The sequence below is a fragment of the Cibotium barometz genome, chromosome 24 (assembly GCF_041138505.1).
Source record: "Cibotium barometz isolate CiBa-2024 chromosome 24, ASM4113850v1, whole genome shotgun sequence".
Classification (NCBI taxonomy): Eukaryota; Viridiplantae; Streptophyta; class Polypodiopsida; order Cyatheales; family Cibotiaceae; genus Cibotium; species Cibotium barometz.
Genome location: NC_141069.1, coordinates 8,252,096 through 8,266,857, shown reverse-complemented (window position 1 = coordinate 8,266,857; position 14,762 = coordinate 8,252,096). Strand labels below are relative to the sequence as shown.

The 14,762-nt window shown below is 44.7% G+C and overlaps 1 protein-coding gene across 3 annotated transcripts in view; it reads left to right on the top strand.

Annotated features, from left to right (window-relative positions):
- Positions 1-14,762, top strand: part of LOC147624873 (pachytene checkpoint-like protein) — a 73,545-nt gene that overhangs the window by 17,142 nt on the left and 41,641 nt on the right. For all 3 annotated transcript variants that reach the window (XM_086818877.1, XM_086818879.1, XM_086818878.1), the window contains 2 exons: positions 389-498; positions 624-709. In XM_086818877.1, the coding sequence (XP_086675003.1) occupies positions 389-498; positions 624-709 (196 nt within the window). The remainder of the gene's footprint in view (positions 1-388; positions 499-623; positions 710-14,762) is intronic.

Sequence of the window (14,762 nt, the reverse complement as noted above, 5' to 3'; positions counted from 1 at the left end):
GTACAAAATCATGGCTATAAACTAGAAAACGGAAAGGAAAATCCTCATCCCAGAATATAGGGAGATGGGGCATTATGCTGCCAAGACAGTCTCGTGGGGATCGGAGATAAGAAAACACCACGATCCCACTCTGTCATGAAGGTTGCGTTTCTCCTTTGATTTTCACCTTAGCTTAAGCCTTAAATTATGTTGTTCTGAGTCAGAAAAGTAGTGTTTTGAATGATGATGAATAGCTTGCAAGGCAAGGATGGGAATCTACCTGCTGGAATATTGTGAGAGCTTTGTGAATCCTACATTTTTGTTAGCCAAAACAGAACCAATTTAACACAAGTCAAAGCAGGTTCTTGGTTTATTTTGATGTTAAATTAATAGTTTTGTGGATATGTAGAATGCTGGAAAAGAGAAGCTTGACTTATGTGGATGGTCCAATCCCGTTAACTGAAGGGGATGATCCTTTTCTTCTTGAAAATATCCAAAGCATTTGCATTTGTGACACAGGTCTGCTTCATTGTTTGGCATAATGGTTTTTAGCTCTTTCTTTAGTGGTGCTTTTCAGAATATTTTTGATTTTTGATAGATTTGACAGAGGTTCTAGGAACTACCCGGTTTTTTTCTGCAAGCAGAAAATGAAGGTATTTTGGATGGACAAAGGAGTAACAAGAGCGTTCTTCTTTTTTGGCAAGTTATTCTGAACATTTTGGTATATCAGGTCAGTTGATTTTATTTATACATATCACATACTTTCACTTGTGAGTATTGATTTGAGACCTGATGCAGCAAAACCACTTCAATAAGATAAATATCAAATGTTCTGTGGTAGGTGGGGGAAAGAGTTGTTCTCGTCCAGGTTGAGCAGAGAGTGGTCCAGCCAAATTCCGCATATTTTATTACAAGGTTGCATCCAAACGCCATTTGGAACCTTCTTTGAGGACGAGGATGTAAGAAGTCTAATAGTCCTATTACTTGGAATGAGAGGCTTGACGAGACTTTCCAGACTCTTAAGCGTAAGGTGAAGGAAGCACCTATTTTAGCCTTACTGGATCCTAGTCACCCATTTGTGGTTGATCAATGATTACGTGATCGGGGTTGCCTTCTTCTAGGGGGGCCAACCTGTGGCATTTGAAAGCAAGAAGCTCAATGATAGCTAGGTCAGGTGGCATACTCAGGAGAAAGAGTTGTATGCAGTGATACACGCATCGAAAATTTGGAGACATTATTTATGTGGATCCAAATTTGTTGTCTTGAGATTGACCATGAGTCAATTAAGTACATTTGTGATAAGACTTGAGTTGAGAGGGAGGAAGGGACGGTGGGCAAAATTTATACAAGACTTTGATATGGAGATTCAGGATAGGAAGGGTAGTTTGAATTCGGTTGCAGATGCTTTGAGTCGGATTGGAGAGGTGAATCTTTTGAGTTTCACCCAGATTAGTGCTGACTTGTATGATTCCTTGAGAGGATTGTGTCGGACCGATGGGCATTTAAGTCGGTATTGGCGCAGGTTTAGGCAGGGAGCTCCACTGTTTTAGACTAGGACAGAGGGGTCGTACCACCTATTAGGGTGGCTGGTAGTCAATACTTGAGAATGGATTATTGTTATGGGATGATAAGAGTCTGTGTAGCAGATTGTGTTGATATTAGGACGAAGATTCTCCATGAATGTCATGACTCTCCTATAGTAGGCCATCCGAGTGTGCAATGGACTTATTATTTAGTAAGAGGGTAGTTTGAATTGGGTTGCAGATGCTTTGAGTCGGATTGGAGAGGTGAATCTTTTGCGTTTCACCCAGATTAGTGCTGACTTGTATGATTCCCTGAGAGGATTGTGTCGGACCGATGGGCATTTAAGTCGGTATTGGCAGCAGGTTTAGGCAGGGAGCTCCACCGTTTTAGACTAGGACAAAGGGATGGCTAGTAGTCTATACTTGAGAATGGATTATTGTTCCGGGATGATAGCGTCTGTGTAGTAGATTGTGTTGATATTAGGACGAAGATTCTCCATGAATGTCATGACTCTCCTATAGTAGGCCATCCGAGTGTGCAACGGACTTGTTATTTAGTAAAATAGACGTTTACTGGCTAAAATAAAGGCTATGGGGTGAAGTGTCATCAATGTTAGGTAAATAACATCCTCTAGAGATCCCTTTTGGGAAGTGGGAAAGTATTTCATTGTCGGGTTACCATGCGCCATCAAAGGGCATGGCTTAGGAATAAGTTGATCCGTGAGTGTAATTTCAAGTGGAAAGATAGGGCGGTGAAGGACTTGACTTGGGAGACGGTTGCTATTTTAGGGCGGAGATTCCCTGATTTTGTTTCCCAAAGAGGAAAGGCCTTAGGAGGGGAAGTATATTATGTGCCTCGACGAAACTCTTGCCATGGACATGGCGGTTCATAGGCGATCTTTCCGAAGGTCCCTTAGGATAGGCTTTGGTGGTATGGGAGGCCAGGGCTGACTGGCTCGGCTTGTGGAGAGTGGAACCTTGGAAATTCTTGTTGGAATCTACGGTCGGGAGGTGAGTTTGCGTGTACCCTTCTATATGTTCTAACCTTGTGTGTTTAGCTTGTTGTATGAGGCGGTCCTTTGGGGGCTTTACACACCGGTAGTTGCTTTCAAGTGCATACCAACATGATGAAGCAGAGACTTCTTAGAGAAGTCCTCGGGAACAAAAGGCAATCTCAAGCAAGTGCTTTGGTCGTGTCCATCCTGCCATTGAAGTTCTCAAACTTCACATCTTTGTCCCTTGACTTGAACTCTTTAAGCCTCCTACCATGATTTGGTCCTCTCGATCATCTCCATCCTTGTCATGGTGATGTCATCAAGTTGCTATATGTGTATCTTTATGATAGCGTCGTGGTGTGGTGTTGTGGTACTCTCTTCTTGATCTTGAGTCACGTACTTTGAATGATGAGGATGCTCCATGTGTGAACGATCACGTCGTACCAGTTTGTGTTTCTGCTCATGTTGGGAATGAGTGGAAGAATCTGTAGTCGTGTCTTTCTCCTTTTGTGCATCCTGTGAATCACCAGGGACAACCCTACGAGGTGGATGCTTGAAGATCAAGTAAGTGGATCTGAGATCACATCTCCCTTGGTCATCAAATATGCAAGTGTAAGCTCACGGGTTTTTTCAACACCCATCTCATTGGCAATAGTTTCAAATGTAACCTCATGTGCAGTAACCTTAGCCTTCGATTCCAAGATTTTTCACACATCTGGATTATCCCTCAAACTCCTGAGATCCTCAACCTCACACCTCAAAGTCGGTAGTGCGTTCTGCTGGCTTTGGTCCTCCTTTGGTCCTTACATTTTTCTCATGGTTGGGAGTGTTCTCCACACTGCGTTGTGGCTGGCCATAATGAGTTAATCAAGTCCACAGTCAATGATTACCGTTTCCCGAAAAGAGGAAACTGTGCTCTGATACCAATGTAATGGGGCTGAACATGTTACGTGGAATCAGCTAACTAATCACGGCACAACCACAAATAATTGAAATAAATTGTATACCACAGTAAGAGCCATACAAAAACGATGTGATGACATTCACAGAAGTCCGCCGTACAGAAGTCAGAATCAGCACACAGGTCGTACAACGATGATGTCTGTTGGCCCTGTCCATACTGCAGATGACGATCTGTCCATACAGGTGTTGGCAATTGTGGCCGTACAGATGCTGGTGATGAAATGGGTGATGCTGATCGTACAGCTGTACAAGCAGCAACAACAGAACCAGACCGTAGAGTTGGTGTTTTGGGAAGGAGATGATGGCAGCAACTTGCTTGTACAATAGCAATGGGGAGAAAGAGAGAAAGTCGCCTTGATGCTTGCGCTTAGGAGATCCCCATGCCACCATTATTTATATGGGCTGCCCTGGTTTTCTATGCTTTTGCCAAAAGCCTTGATGAGTTTTTTAATGGTTGCTTTTCTACACCTTCTTAGGCCAAATTTTATTTTTATTATTATTTATTTGGATTCAAGTCGGCCGCCCACACATTCTCGATTGGCTTTATGGCTTCTTCTGTCGTCGCAGCCAATCTTTCGCCACCCCCACTGGCCGGGAGAATCATCAATTTTTCACAAGACGAGCTCACCTCTCTTCAGCACGACATTGACCTTGAGGTCCAGACCACCCTTGTTGTTGCGAGAGTTTATGGTTCCCACCCCTTTCGTTCGCAGGCCTGTGAATGGCTTCTAGCAGCTCTCCCTTCGGAGCTGATTGTGCACTTCCAGGATACTCGTTTGCTTGGTCGAGGTTTCTTCCAGGCAGACTTTCATTCTTTAGAAGCTACTTCTCAGGTTTTGGCTGGCAGCCCCTTCCCTCTTGGTCCTAGGAAGATTTTCTTCTTTTAGTACCAGGTGGGCTTTGATCCAGTGGCGGAGGATCAACGCCTTCCCCCGGTCTCACTACGGTTCCATGCTCTTCCTTAGTCCTATTGGAAGCTTTTACCTTCCATAGGGGCATCGTTGGGCCAGGTTCTAGAGGTACCAGTCCTTCCGAGCTCTCCCGCCTCAGCTTCCGCGGCTATTACCGCCACTCCTGATGGTGTACCTCGGGTCCTTGTGCTTGTTCATGATCCATCGATTATTGACGATCATATTAATGCTTTAGAGACCTGACGGATCTCATTTCCGCCAGAGGATGGAGATGGCAGGTAGATTTGACCAGTGTCAGATTTGTCGTCGATAGGGCCACATTGCTAGAGATTGTCCCACATCGAGGGGCCATGCTAGGAGGCGGCGTGGTCCTACCCACGAGATGCCTTCTGCAGTTGCCGAGACTCGAGTTGCTCCTTTGCCACAACAGACCATACAGCGTTGGGTTGTGGTTAGGGATGGCAGGCACCCTCGGACCCCCGTACTTGCCCCTTCACCCACACCCCTTGTGGAGCACCCTAACCCTTATGTAGCTCTTGCCTCACAGGATGTTGATCCTTCTTTGGAGGATGAGGCTTTGCAAGCACATGATCTGGATCCTTCACTAGAGGATTTTGCATTACAGTTGCAAGATGATTGTACCCTTGAGGATGATGTTGCGCATTCGCATTGTCATGGTAACTCTCCAGTTTTGAGGACTAGCCTTGGCTTTTCCTCGGGGTGGGAGAGAGAGGTAAGGTTTACATCGTCAGATTTTCCCTCCCTTACCTATGCGAGACATACTTCTGTCCCTAAAGGGGGTCCTTTGTTGACCACGAGATCTGGTCGTTCCTACTCCGAGTCCTTATGAGGATTGTCTCTTGGAACATTCAGGGTCTTGGGGGTTTTTTTTTCCGTGTCGGCGTAAACAAATTGTAAAAACCCAGCTTCATTGTGCAGTTATAGGTGGACCTATGGATGTTTTGCTCTTGCAAGAGCATAAACTGGATGCTAGCTAGTGTGGGAGATCAAGCAAGCTTCTCTCAGGACACACCTTTTGGTCACCAGCTGTTGGTACCAAGGGTGGTGTTTGTATCTCTGTTTCAGCTTTGATCATCATTGGACATGGTGTCATTTTGCCTGCGAGAGTGCAGTGGATCCTTCTTATGTATGGTACTACATGCATTGGTATTCTCAACCTGTATGCTCCTAACCATAGAGGTGAGAGGATTGCCTTTTGCAAATCTCTCACTATAGTGATACCTCTTGTCGACCATTGGATTATTGGTGGGGATTTTAACATGGTTGAGATGCCAACAGATAAAAGAGGTGGACATGAGGGCTTGGTGCATCCTCTTGAAAGAGCGTCTTGGGAGAGGTTTATACTCTCCATTCGTGGCAGAGATTGTTGGCATGAGGATGACATTTCGAGGAGACCATCCACTCTTCTTTATTCATGGTCTAACAGGAGAAGGGATGCGGGATGTATTTATGCACGGTTAGACAGATTTTATGTGGATAATTGGGTGCTTGTCAGAGAGGGGCATACTTTTATTGCTACAGGCACCTCTAAATCGGATCATTGCCCAATGGTTTTATGTATTAGAGTCCGAATTGCCATGGATCAGCACCCCATGTATGCATCCCTGATCATTTGTTTTCAGATGCAGAGCTATCACGTTGTATTATGCTCGATATTTGGAGATCTCATGATTTCTCAAAGGCCTCTCAGAGCCTGGCCTCTGCTCTTTGTGATATATTTGGAGATCTCATGATTTCTCACAGGCCTCTCAGAGCCTATTTCTTGATGGTTCAATTGAGGTGGTGAATGCAAGCAATGAATGGAGCTTAGGAGATGTTCGGGAGCATTTGCTTATTCTGGGATTTCAAAATGTCCAAGAAACAAGCATCAAGATTGGCTGACGATTTCTTCTTGTCTCAGATTTCGGGATGTACAGCCCGGGTCGGGAGAGACTGGATGCCCAGCACACGATTTTTGTTCACAGAGGTTGATATCATTGCACCATCTTCCCCTCTTATTGCAGCCATTGTTAGAGCATGGAGAAGCATGAGATCTTTTTTGCAACAAAGGCTTTCTAGGTCTTTGGATGAGGCTGACTGACAAGCTATTATGTGGAACGAGCTTATCAGGGATGAGGTCAGTTGGCCACTTGGTGCATCTCGTTATATGCAGTGGTCAGGATGGGAGAGATGTGCATACACAGTTCTTGCTTGGAAGACCTTTAAGAGTCTTCCGGAGGATCGGAGAGCTGCATCCATTTAGCATCTTAGGGGCTCTCGCATTCGTATTGATCAGATTGATGCAGCTATTCCGCATGAGTGGCTCTCTGGGACCTTTCATGGAGACTATCATCCGAGATGGTTGGGATTTATTTCGAGGATAGGCATACCTCTGCAGGTCATTGCTCTCCGGGGCCAGGAGGCTACAGATTGCATCATTTACTCTATCATGCTTGGAGGGAGATTGAGGAGATGTAGTATGGAGGAGATCATCCTAGATACTAGGCTTAGTCCAGTGAGGATTGTTGGTTGTTCGGGGAAGCATTGGTTCATTGACCCTTCTCCTCAAATAGTGACTCATGGCTTTTGGTGTTTGTGGTTATATGGTGGCAGTCCTATCAGATATCTTCAGTGGGATCTAGCAGAGTGGGAGTGGATTGATGCCTTCGATCCTTTGAAAAGCCTTCCTTTTTTCAGTTTCACTGTCCGGAATGCCAGGCTTCTCCTCACTCGACACATGCATAGGATCCCTACTCTCAGGCCTCATTGGGAGAGCTATGATATTTCTCTAGTGATAGAGCGCAGGTATTGGAATAGACCACTCATACAGAAGGAGCCAGATCTCTCATTTCTTTTGGTTATTCTTACATGGTGGTCTCCCCACCAATCAATGGAGATTGGTTTTCGGTGTAGCACCTTCTTGTCCTGGGTGTGCGGTAGATTCTGAGACTGTACAACATTGTTTATGGGGATGTAGCACTGCACAACAGATTTGGGGGAAATTGAGTGGCCGAGCCATGTGTGTGACTTGGGGGGGGGGGGGTAGTTGCTTGGCTCTCCCAGTCTGGTCCGCAGCTTTTTTATGAGGGCAGTGGTATAGATTTTGCTATTTTCATTCGTAGAGGTATTGCCCAGCATGGTTTATTGCAAGATGTCCTTCACTCTAATTATACACCCCCCAGACAGAGGATTGACACCAGTTGGGAGATTGTTGCCAGTATTATAGCATGGCAGTTCTGGAGAGCTAGATGCACGGAGGCTATTGAGGGTGTCCAGATTTTTTGGGTCTCAGTGCATTAGTACTATATGGGGTGATATCATCCATACTCTTATAGCTACTTGGGCTCGTATTCAGGGGCCCTCTCGTTCTGTGCAGGCAAAGCGCGTGATATTTATGTGGGAGTGGGACCATGGCATCTTCTTTTCCTCTAGTACCACAGGTCTTTCATGGCATCATGATGCTCCTCAGTGGTTGAAATCACCTTACATATTGGGGTGATTCTATTCTTTTCCGGCTTATAGCTATGATTGTTGTATGTCTTTTTCATACTTAATAGAAGTCTCTTTCTGAAAAAATAAATAAATTTATTATTATTAATGCTTTGCTTTTCTACGCCTCATGAAGGCTACGCTTATGAATGGGTGCCCAACAGTTATTATTGATGACCTTTTGGCTTTATCCTAGGTGCCCACACTTGTGTGTGAGCTTTTACTCATGGTCCTTTTTATAAAATGTCCGGCCTCCCTTTTAATGAAGTATGAACCTGCACAAGTCCATTATTAGCTCATAAAGACTATACTATTGCAAATGTGTACTTACCACTTGCTAAACCAACAAGACCCCACCGTTGAAGGCCCAAATAGGTGTGCACACGTGTCCACAGGGCTACCCAGGCATCCTCAGTCCGATGGACAAATAGAAAATATCAGGCATTGTCCACACAACAAAACAAGGTCATAGAAATAAAAATAAAGTCCAAGCAAGGATCAATGATGCATATGCACATGTAACTTGGATAGTTATTCATCTCGATGTCTTCTATTCCATGAACCATACCCTCCCATGCAATACTTGCTAAGTACTGTAGGATTATACATATGTCGTAGTGATCGTGTGAACGGGGCTTACCAGGGGCACTACTTGGACATTTGGTGTTTCCGGTCACCCATACTTTTACATTTATTTTGGGTTTGTACTTAGGGTACTTGTGGTTTGTTAGCAGTCATCTCCTGTCCCTACATATTACTCAGTAGGGAGTGAGGGCCATTGTTGTGGGCCCGCCCATGTAGGGGTTTCTCCATTTTTCCTCTTTGTCCATTTTCCCAGTTTCGTAGGACTGTGGGGGGGACGTCTATTTTTGTGCTGATCTGGTCGGTTGTAGTTTGTGGCTGGCCAAGAGGGGCCCATTGAGGGGCTGACCGACCAGCTTGTATTGGTCGTGGGCTAGCCGACCAGGCTTGTTGCTGGCCGACTGGGCTAGGCTTGGTCGTGAGCATTCTCAGGGGCTGTCGGCCTAGTTCCCACTGGCCGACCAGCAGCCCTTGTATATATAGGCACTCTTTCCCCCACATCAATCATTTTTCATATGTACATAGTAGAGTTCTCACGCATCTCTCCTGTGCTTCTATGTTTGCTCTTCTTCACACAGTTCTGCGTTCAATTTTAGGCTGGTGGTTCCCTCTTGCGTGTGCTCTTCTTCAGTGTAGAGTCCTACTGCGTGTGCTCTCAGTTTTCTGTCTCATATCTGCTGCGTATTCCGACATGGTTGTACACATCTTGTCACTTCCTTCTAGTATATCCACACTTTCAAGCTCTCTATTGCTCTCTACTCTGTGTTCTTGTTGTTTTCTGTGTATTTCTATTGAACATTAGGGTTTCTCAAAACCCAACAGTGGTGTCCGAGCTCCAGGTTGATTTTGGCCTATTTTTTATGGTCACCTGCACATCTCGTACCTGATTGCACATCCTTGTGTCCCCTCATACTTGGCCGCATGCCTTCGAGAGCCTGTACCTGATCGTACATTGTTGCGTCACCTTATACCTATCCGTACGCTTGCGGACGCCTATACCCGATTGTGTTTGCTCGCGTTGTTGCGAACTTGTCCGTATATCCTTGCGTGATGCCTGTACAGTCGTTGTACTTGAAGTCTGTACTCTTCGTACCGTAAGTACTTGGTTGCATTTGCACTTGCCAAACCTACAAATTTGAAAATTTGGGGCTTTGTGCAATTACATCACAAATTGGGGCATTCAACCTTTAGGTAACAAAATTTCTTGTCAATTTTGCTTTCAGCTGTCAATTTCTCTCCCTCCTGTAGGGCTTTTTTGCAATTGAGTGCCACAAGGCAGTTTGCAGTGCGTTGCATTTCCCAAGGGGAAGTTGACAAAAAGCATTTCAGAAATTGTGTGCATTGCTGCCCATGCATTTGCAGTTAGAAATGGTACAAAATGTCAGAGATGTATTTGGTGTATTGGTGCAAGAAGACTAGCTTGATGGGAATAATTACTCCCTGTGGGGATGATACCTGTCCCGCAGACATTGTGCCTGGCATGCCTCAAAGTGGTGATGGGCGAGTTGGTCAATGAGCCCAAGCCCAACTTGTAGCACCTGTTGTGCCATCACAGGAGCAAAGACGATGGGATGTGAGAAATGCACAAGTGATGTCCTTAATCGCTTTGTCGATCAAGAGGTCAATTATACCTCATATTCGGTCTGGCAGGAGGACATCAAAGCATGCTTGGGATACTTGGCTAGGAATGAGGCTAGGCTTATGTATTTGAAAAGACAGCTTGATAGTATGCATATGAATGAGGGGGACAACATGTTGAATCACTTTAGGATCTTCGTGAGCAGTTGTTAAACATTGATGAAGTGATTTTGGATAGCCAACTAGTGTCTATTGGTCACGACACTTAACTCTTTGCCTAAGACATACTTGAGCTTCCATACGCTACTCATAGGTGGCTATCAGCCAAGGGCTGATTCCGAACGGCCATCAAACAAGGAGAAGGACGATTAGGCAATCCCAAGAAAAAGGGAAAGTGTCATTATTGTAAGAGGCTAGGGCATTATGTTGATGAATGCAGAAAGAAGATAGCCAAAGAGAAGAAGAAAGAATCATGTATGGTTGTTGGTAACTCTTCTACTACTCCCACAGTTAAAGACGATGCATCAGGAAATTATGTGTAGGATGATTGGGCTTTTCTTGTATGCAGTTACAATGCTTCTCAAGAGCATATGTCTCTCAGTTGGGATGAGAAAGAAGTTGTATGGTATTTTGATAGTGGGGCCTCTAGACACATCACCTCCAGGAGCCCAAAGCTAGGGGCTGCCTCAGAAGGTAAGGTCTCATGTGCAAATAATAATTCTTATCCTGTGAAAGGCATTGGTGAGATTGTACTCACAGCACCTGATGGTACAAATTTATGCTTGCCAGATGTACTTTATGTGCTTGGGATTACGAAGAATTTGTTGCCAATGTTCACTTTTGCTTGAAGAGGGTTTGTTGTCAATTTTGAGGATGGCAGGTGCATAGTGAGAGATTGAGAAAAGGACTATGTGATAGTCACTTGTGGGACACTATACCATGGACTCTATCATCTTGATAGTTTTGAAAAGAGAGCACATGATGCTTGCGTGGCTACTACATCTACTTCTGCCATGCAAGAGGGGTTGTGCCATGCCAGGTTTTGGGCATGTGAATTATGGCAGTTGTTGATGCTCTTGCAAAAGCAACAAATGGTCCATGACATGGCACATGTTGAACTATTCCCAGACTCATGTATGTGAGGGATGCATTCTTGGCAAAATGCATCGTAATGCTTTCCAAAAGGATGGTTTGGTGGGATCTGATCGGAAATTACAGCTCATACACAGTGATGTATGTGGTCCTATGAGGACACCATCACTTGGAAAGCATATGTACTTTGTAACATTCATAGATGATTATCCAGATTTGCTTGAGTATACCCTTTGAGAGAAAAATCAAAGGTTTTTATGTGTTTTCAGCATTATGTTGCAAGGGTTGAAAATGAAACAGGTGGCAAAGTACAAACCCTTCGTGCAGATTGAGGGGGGAGTATATGTTTCATGCTTTCAAAGCGAAAAAGACATCAAGCACCAGTGTACCATGCCATATATACCGGTGTTGCAAAAAGGAAGAACAAGTCCTTGATGGAGATGGCCAGATGTATGGTCAAGGGCAAGGGTTTGCCTCATAAATTTTGGATGGAGGCAATCATGTGTGCTATGTGTAACCGGCCTTCAGAAGAATCCCAAAGGGCAGTAAGAAAACATTCAACACGCTCTCTCAAAACTGTAAATTCAGCAAGCTAAAACATAGACACTAGGGAGCTAGAGTGCTCCTCAAAGCAAGGCGACACCTGTTGGCCCCAAAGCTTGGCGCCCCTTTTGGTATTTCTTTATTCAATTTCAAAAGAAAAGTTTAACTGAGTACAACATAGCCAGTCATGGCCTGAGAGCTTGCATGTCCAATCTGGCAACCCTCCGGACCTCTTAGCATAGAGGATACACACAGATCTGTGTCCCACAAAAGCAACACATTGCTATCTCCTCTAATCTACCAAGACAGTGCAACAGGAAAGCCTTGGGCACGCATCTAGCTGACCCATGATCATAGCCTCAAGCTCAGTCAAGGACCAAAACACAATCTTGCTTTGTTTCCACCCTCCAAACTGCCAAACCCTTCCTCTCACAAAGGGCCAAAGTGTTCAACTCTAAAACATTCGCGAGCTGGTGAAAAGAGAAATAGAGATCTTCAGTTTGCACACTGCTGTCCAGTCCTCAGCCCTCCAATGCTCACACGAGAGAGAGAGAGAGAGAGAGAGAGAGAGAGAGAGAGAGAGAGAGAGAGAGAGAAAATAATTAGAGCTGTGCCTGCTGCCCTGTCAACTGCCGGCCAGCCACCCTTGCCAGACACACGCGGGGGAGAGAGAGAGAGAGATTCAGCGCAGCCCCTGAACAGCCTGCAAGTGCCTGCTTCAAGACCAGCCCCAACATAATCAAAAGCGTGGACTGCCTCCAAATATAGACCAGCGTGCACAAAAAAGTTTCCGCCTAGGAGAAAAAGCTGCCGCCCATCAGTTTTTAGCAAAATAGTCTTGTCCGGCCCATACATAGTTGATAGGTTTAGCAAGCAAGCTCACTTTTTTCCCGTCGTCAAGAAAACCATTAAAGTTGATCATATGGTGAAGCTTTTCCTTGCTCACATATTCATATTCAAGCATCATGGTATGCCTAAGTCCATTGTTGGGGATAGAGATCCCAGGACTACGAGCCTCTTTTGGAGGGCTCTATTTGACTAACTCTTGTCTGGCACAGTTTAATAACTCTTGGCCGGCCAGTTTATTAACTCTTGTCCGACCAGCTTATTAACTCTTGTTCGGCCTAGTTTAATAACTTTTGTCCGTCCACACTTGTCCGGCCCAAACACACTTATGCTGCACACTTTCACAGGGTCGTGACATACCCCCCTCTTGAAAAATGGCAAGCATCCCCGATTGCATCCTGACGAACAATAGTTTACCCATAGTCAAAAGACTCTCATGCATTGAGTCTTGCAAACAGAAGCTTTCTCCCACGATCAAGATACCACGACTACCCATAGTTTGTCACCCTATGGACAACATACATCCTGAGACATCGAGTGCTTCTATCTCTAGCAAAAAGGACTCCAATCTGTATCAAAAGAGAACTCATATCACAGCACAACATATCATACAATAGACACACCTGTACCATCCATCTCTACCTTCCAAGGGTACTATCCATCCTAACCATATTTGTGTAATACAAGGAGAGACATACAATGTGGGGTGTCTTGGTTGAGTAAGTTTATGCACAACCCAGGGTCAAACCATTTGCAAGCAATGAAGCGAGTGTTCGATACTTATATCTTGGGGGGTGATTGTCATTTACCTTCTTACAATGATTCAGATTGGGCTGGTGATTATGACACGATAGTGTCCACAAGTGGGAATTGCTTTTTCCTTGGCAGCTCATGTATAGCTTGGTTGAGCAAAAAGCAACCATGGCCACATCATCTTGTGAAGCTGAGTATAGGGAGTGTTCGGTACTTATATCTTGGGGGGGTGATTGTCATTTACTTGCTTACAATGATTCAGATTGGGTTGGTGATTATGAAACGATAGTGTCCACAAGTGGGAATTGCTTTTTCCTTGGCAGCTCATGTATATCTTGGTTGAGCAAAAAGCAACCATGGCCACATCGTCTTGTGAAGCTGAGTATAGGGAAATTCTCACTATTAGAATTGAGTGTGTATGGTTGAGGAGATTGATGGTAGGTCTTTGTGAGTGTCAGCAGACACCCACTCCCATTCTCATTGGCAGTCCGATTGCTATGGTTGTGGCAAAGAATCCAGTTTTCCATACATCCACTAAGCATATAGAGATTCATTATCACCATGTCAAAGAGGTTACATGTTGGGGAGGTTAGCTTGATCTATTGTCCTAAACATGATGACATTGCAGATCTTGAGGTGTTGCCTCAAGAAAAGTTTGAAGCTGTCTGCAAAGCTATAGGCTTACTCCCATTTGGAGAGTGATCTGCTGCCTTGTACATGTTCACACTATCACTACAAGGGGGGATTTGTAAGATTATACATGTGGTAATGACCGTGTGGACTAGGGTTTACCAGGGGCACTTTTTCCCTCTACACATTATAGAGGTTTTTTCCTTGTGGACTTTTTGGGGTGTCCAAACATTCGGGTTTGTACTTAGGGTACTTGTGGTTGTACGGTTTATTCTTTCATAGAGGCCACAGAAATCCTCTCTAGCATTGTCAGCCTTCAATATGGCTCCCCCACCAGCCCCCTCCTCTCTTTCAGTCACCTCTAGAGGACCCTGCCACAAAGAGAACTCAAGTACGCTGTGAGAAAGGGGGTTTATGGTTTTCTTTATGAGGGAAAGATGGGCATAAAAGACTACATATGTTAGATGTGACATAATTCTGCTGCACATTTGTGCTTACCTTCTACATGCATCTGCATCTAAGGATCATAAGGATGTTTCACTACAGTGTGTGCCTGATCATCTATAAGGGATATAGAGAAGTTTCATAAGCTCTACAATTTTGGTAGTTGGCAGAGTTAGAGAAGCTGGGAAATTGAACCCAAGCACTCGCTCGAGCATGCTTGACTTGAGAGAAACTTGTAGATTAGTTAGACCTACATATTAAACTACTTTCTGGATGGCATACTTTGTTTTGGAGATTGATGCAAAAGTTTTTCTTTTCCTGTAGAACTTAGTTGCCTGGGCCATGCTAACAGGTTGCGCTAATTGCACCACAAAAGCAAGGGTTTACTTTTGGGCGGTATACCCTCGGGCGTCAAACACCAACTACAGGGACAT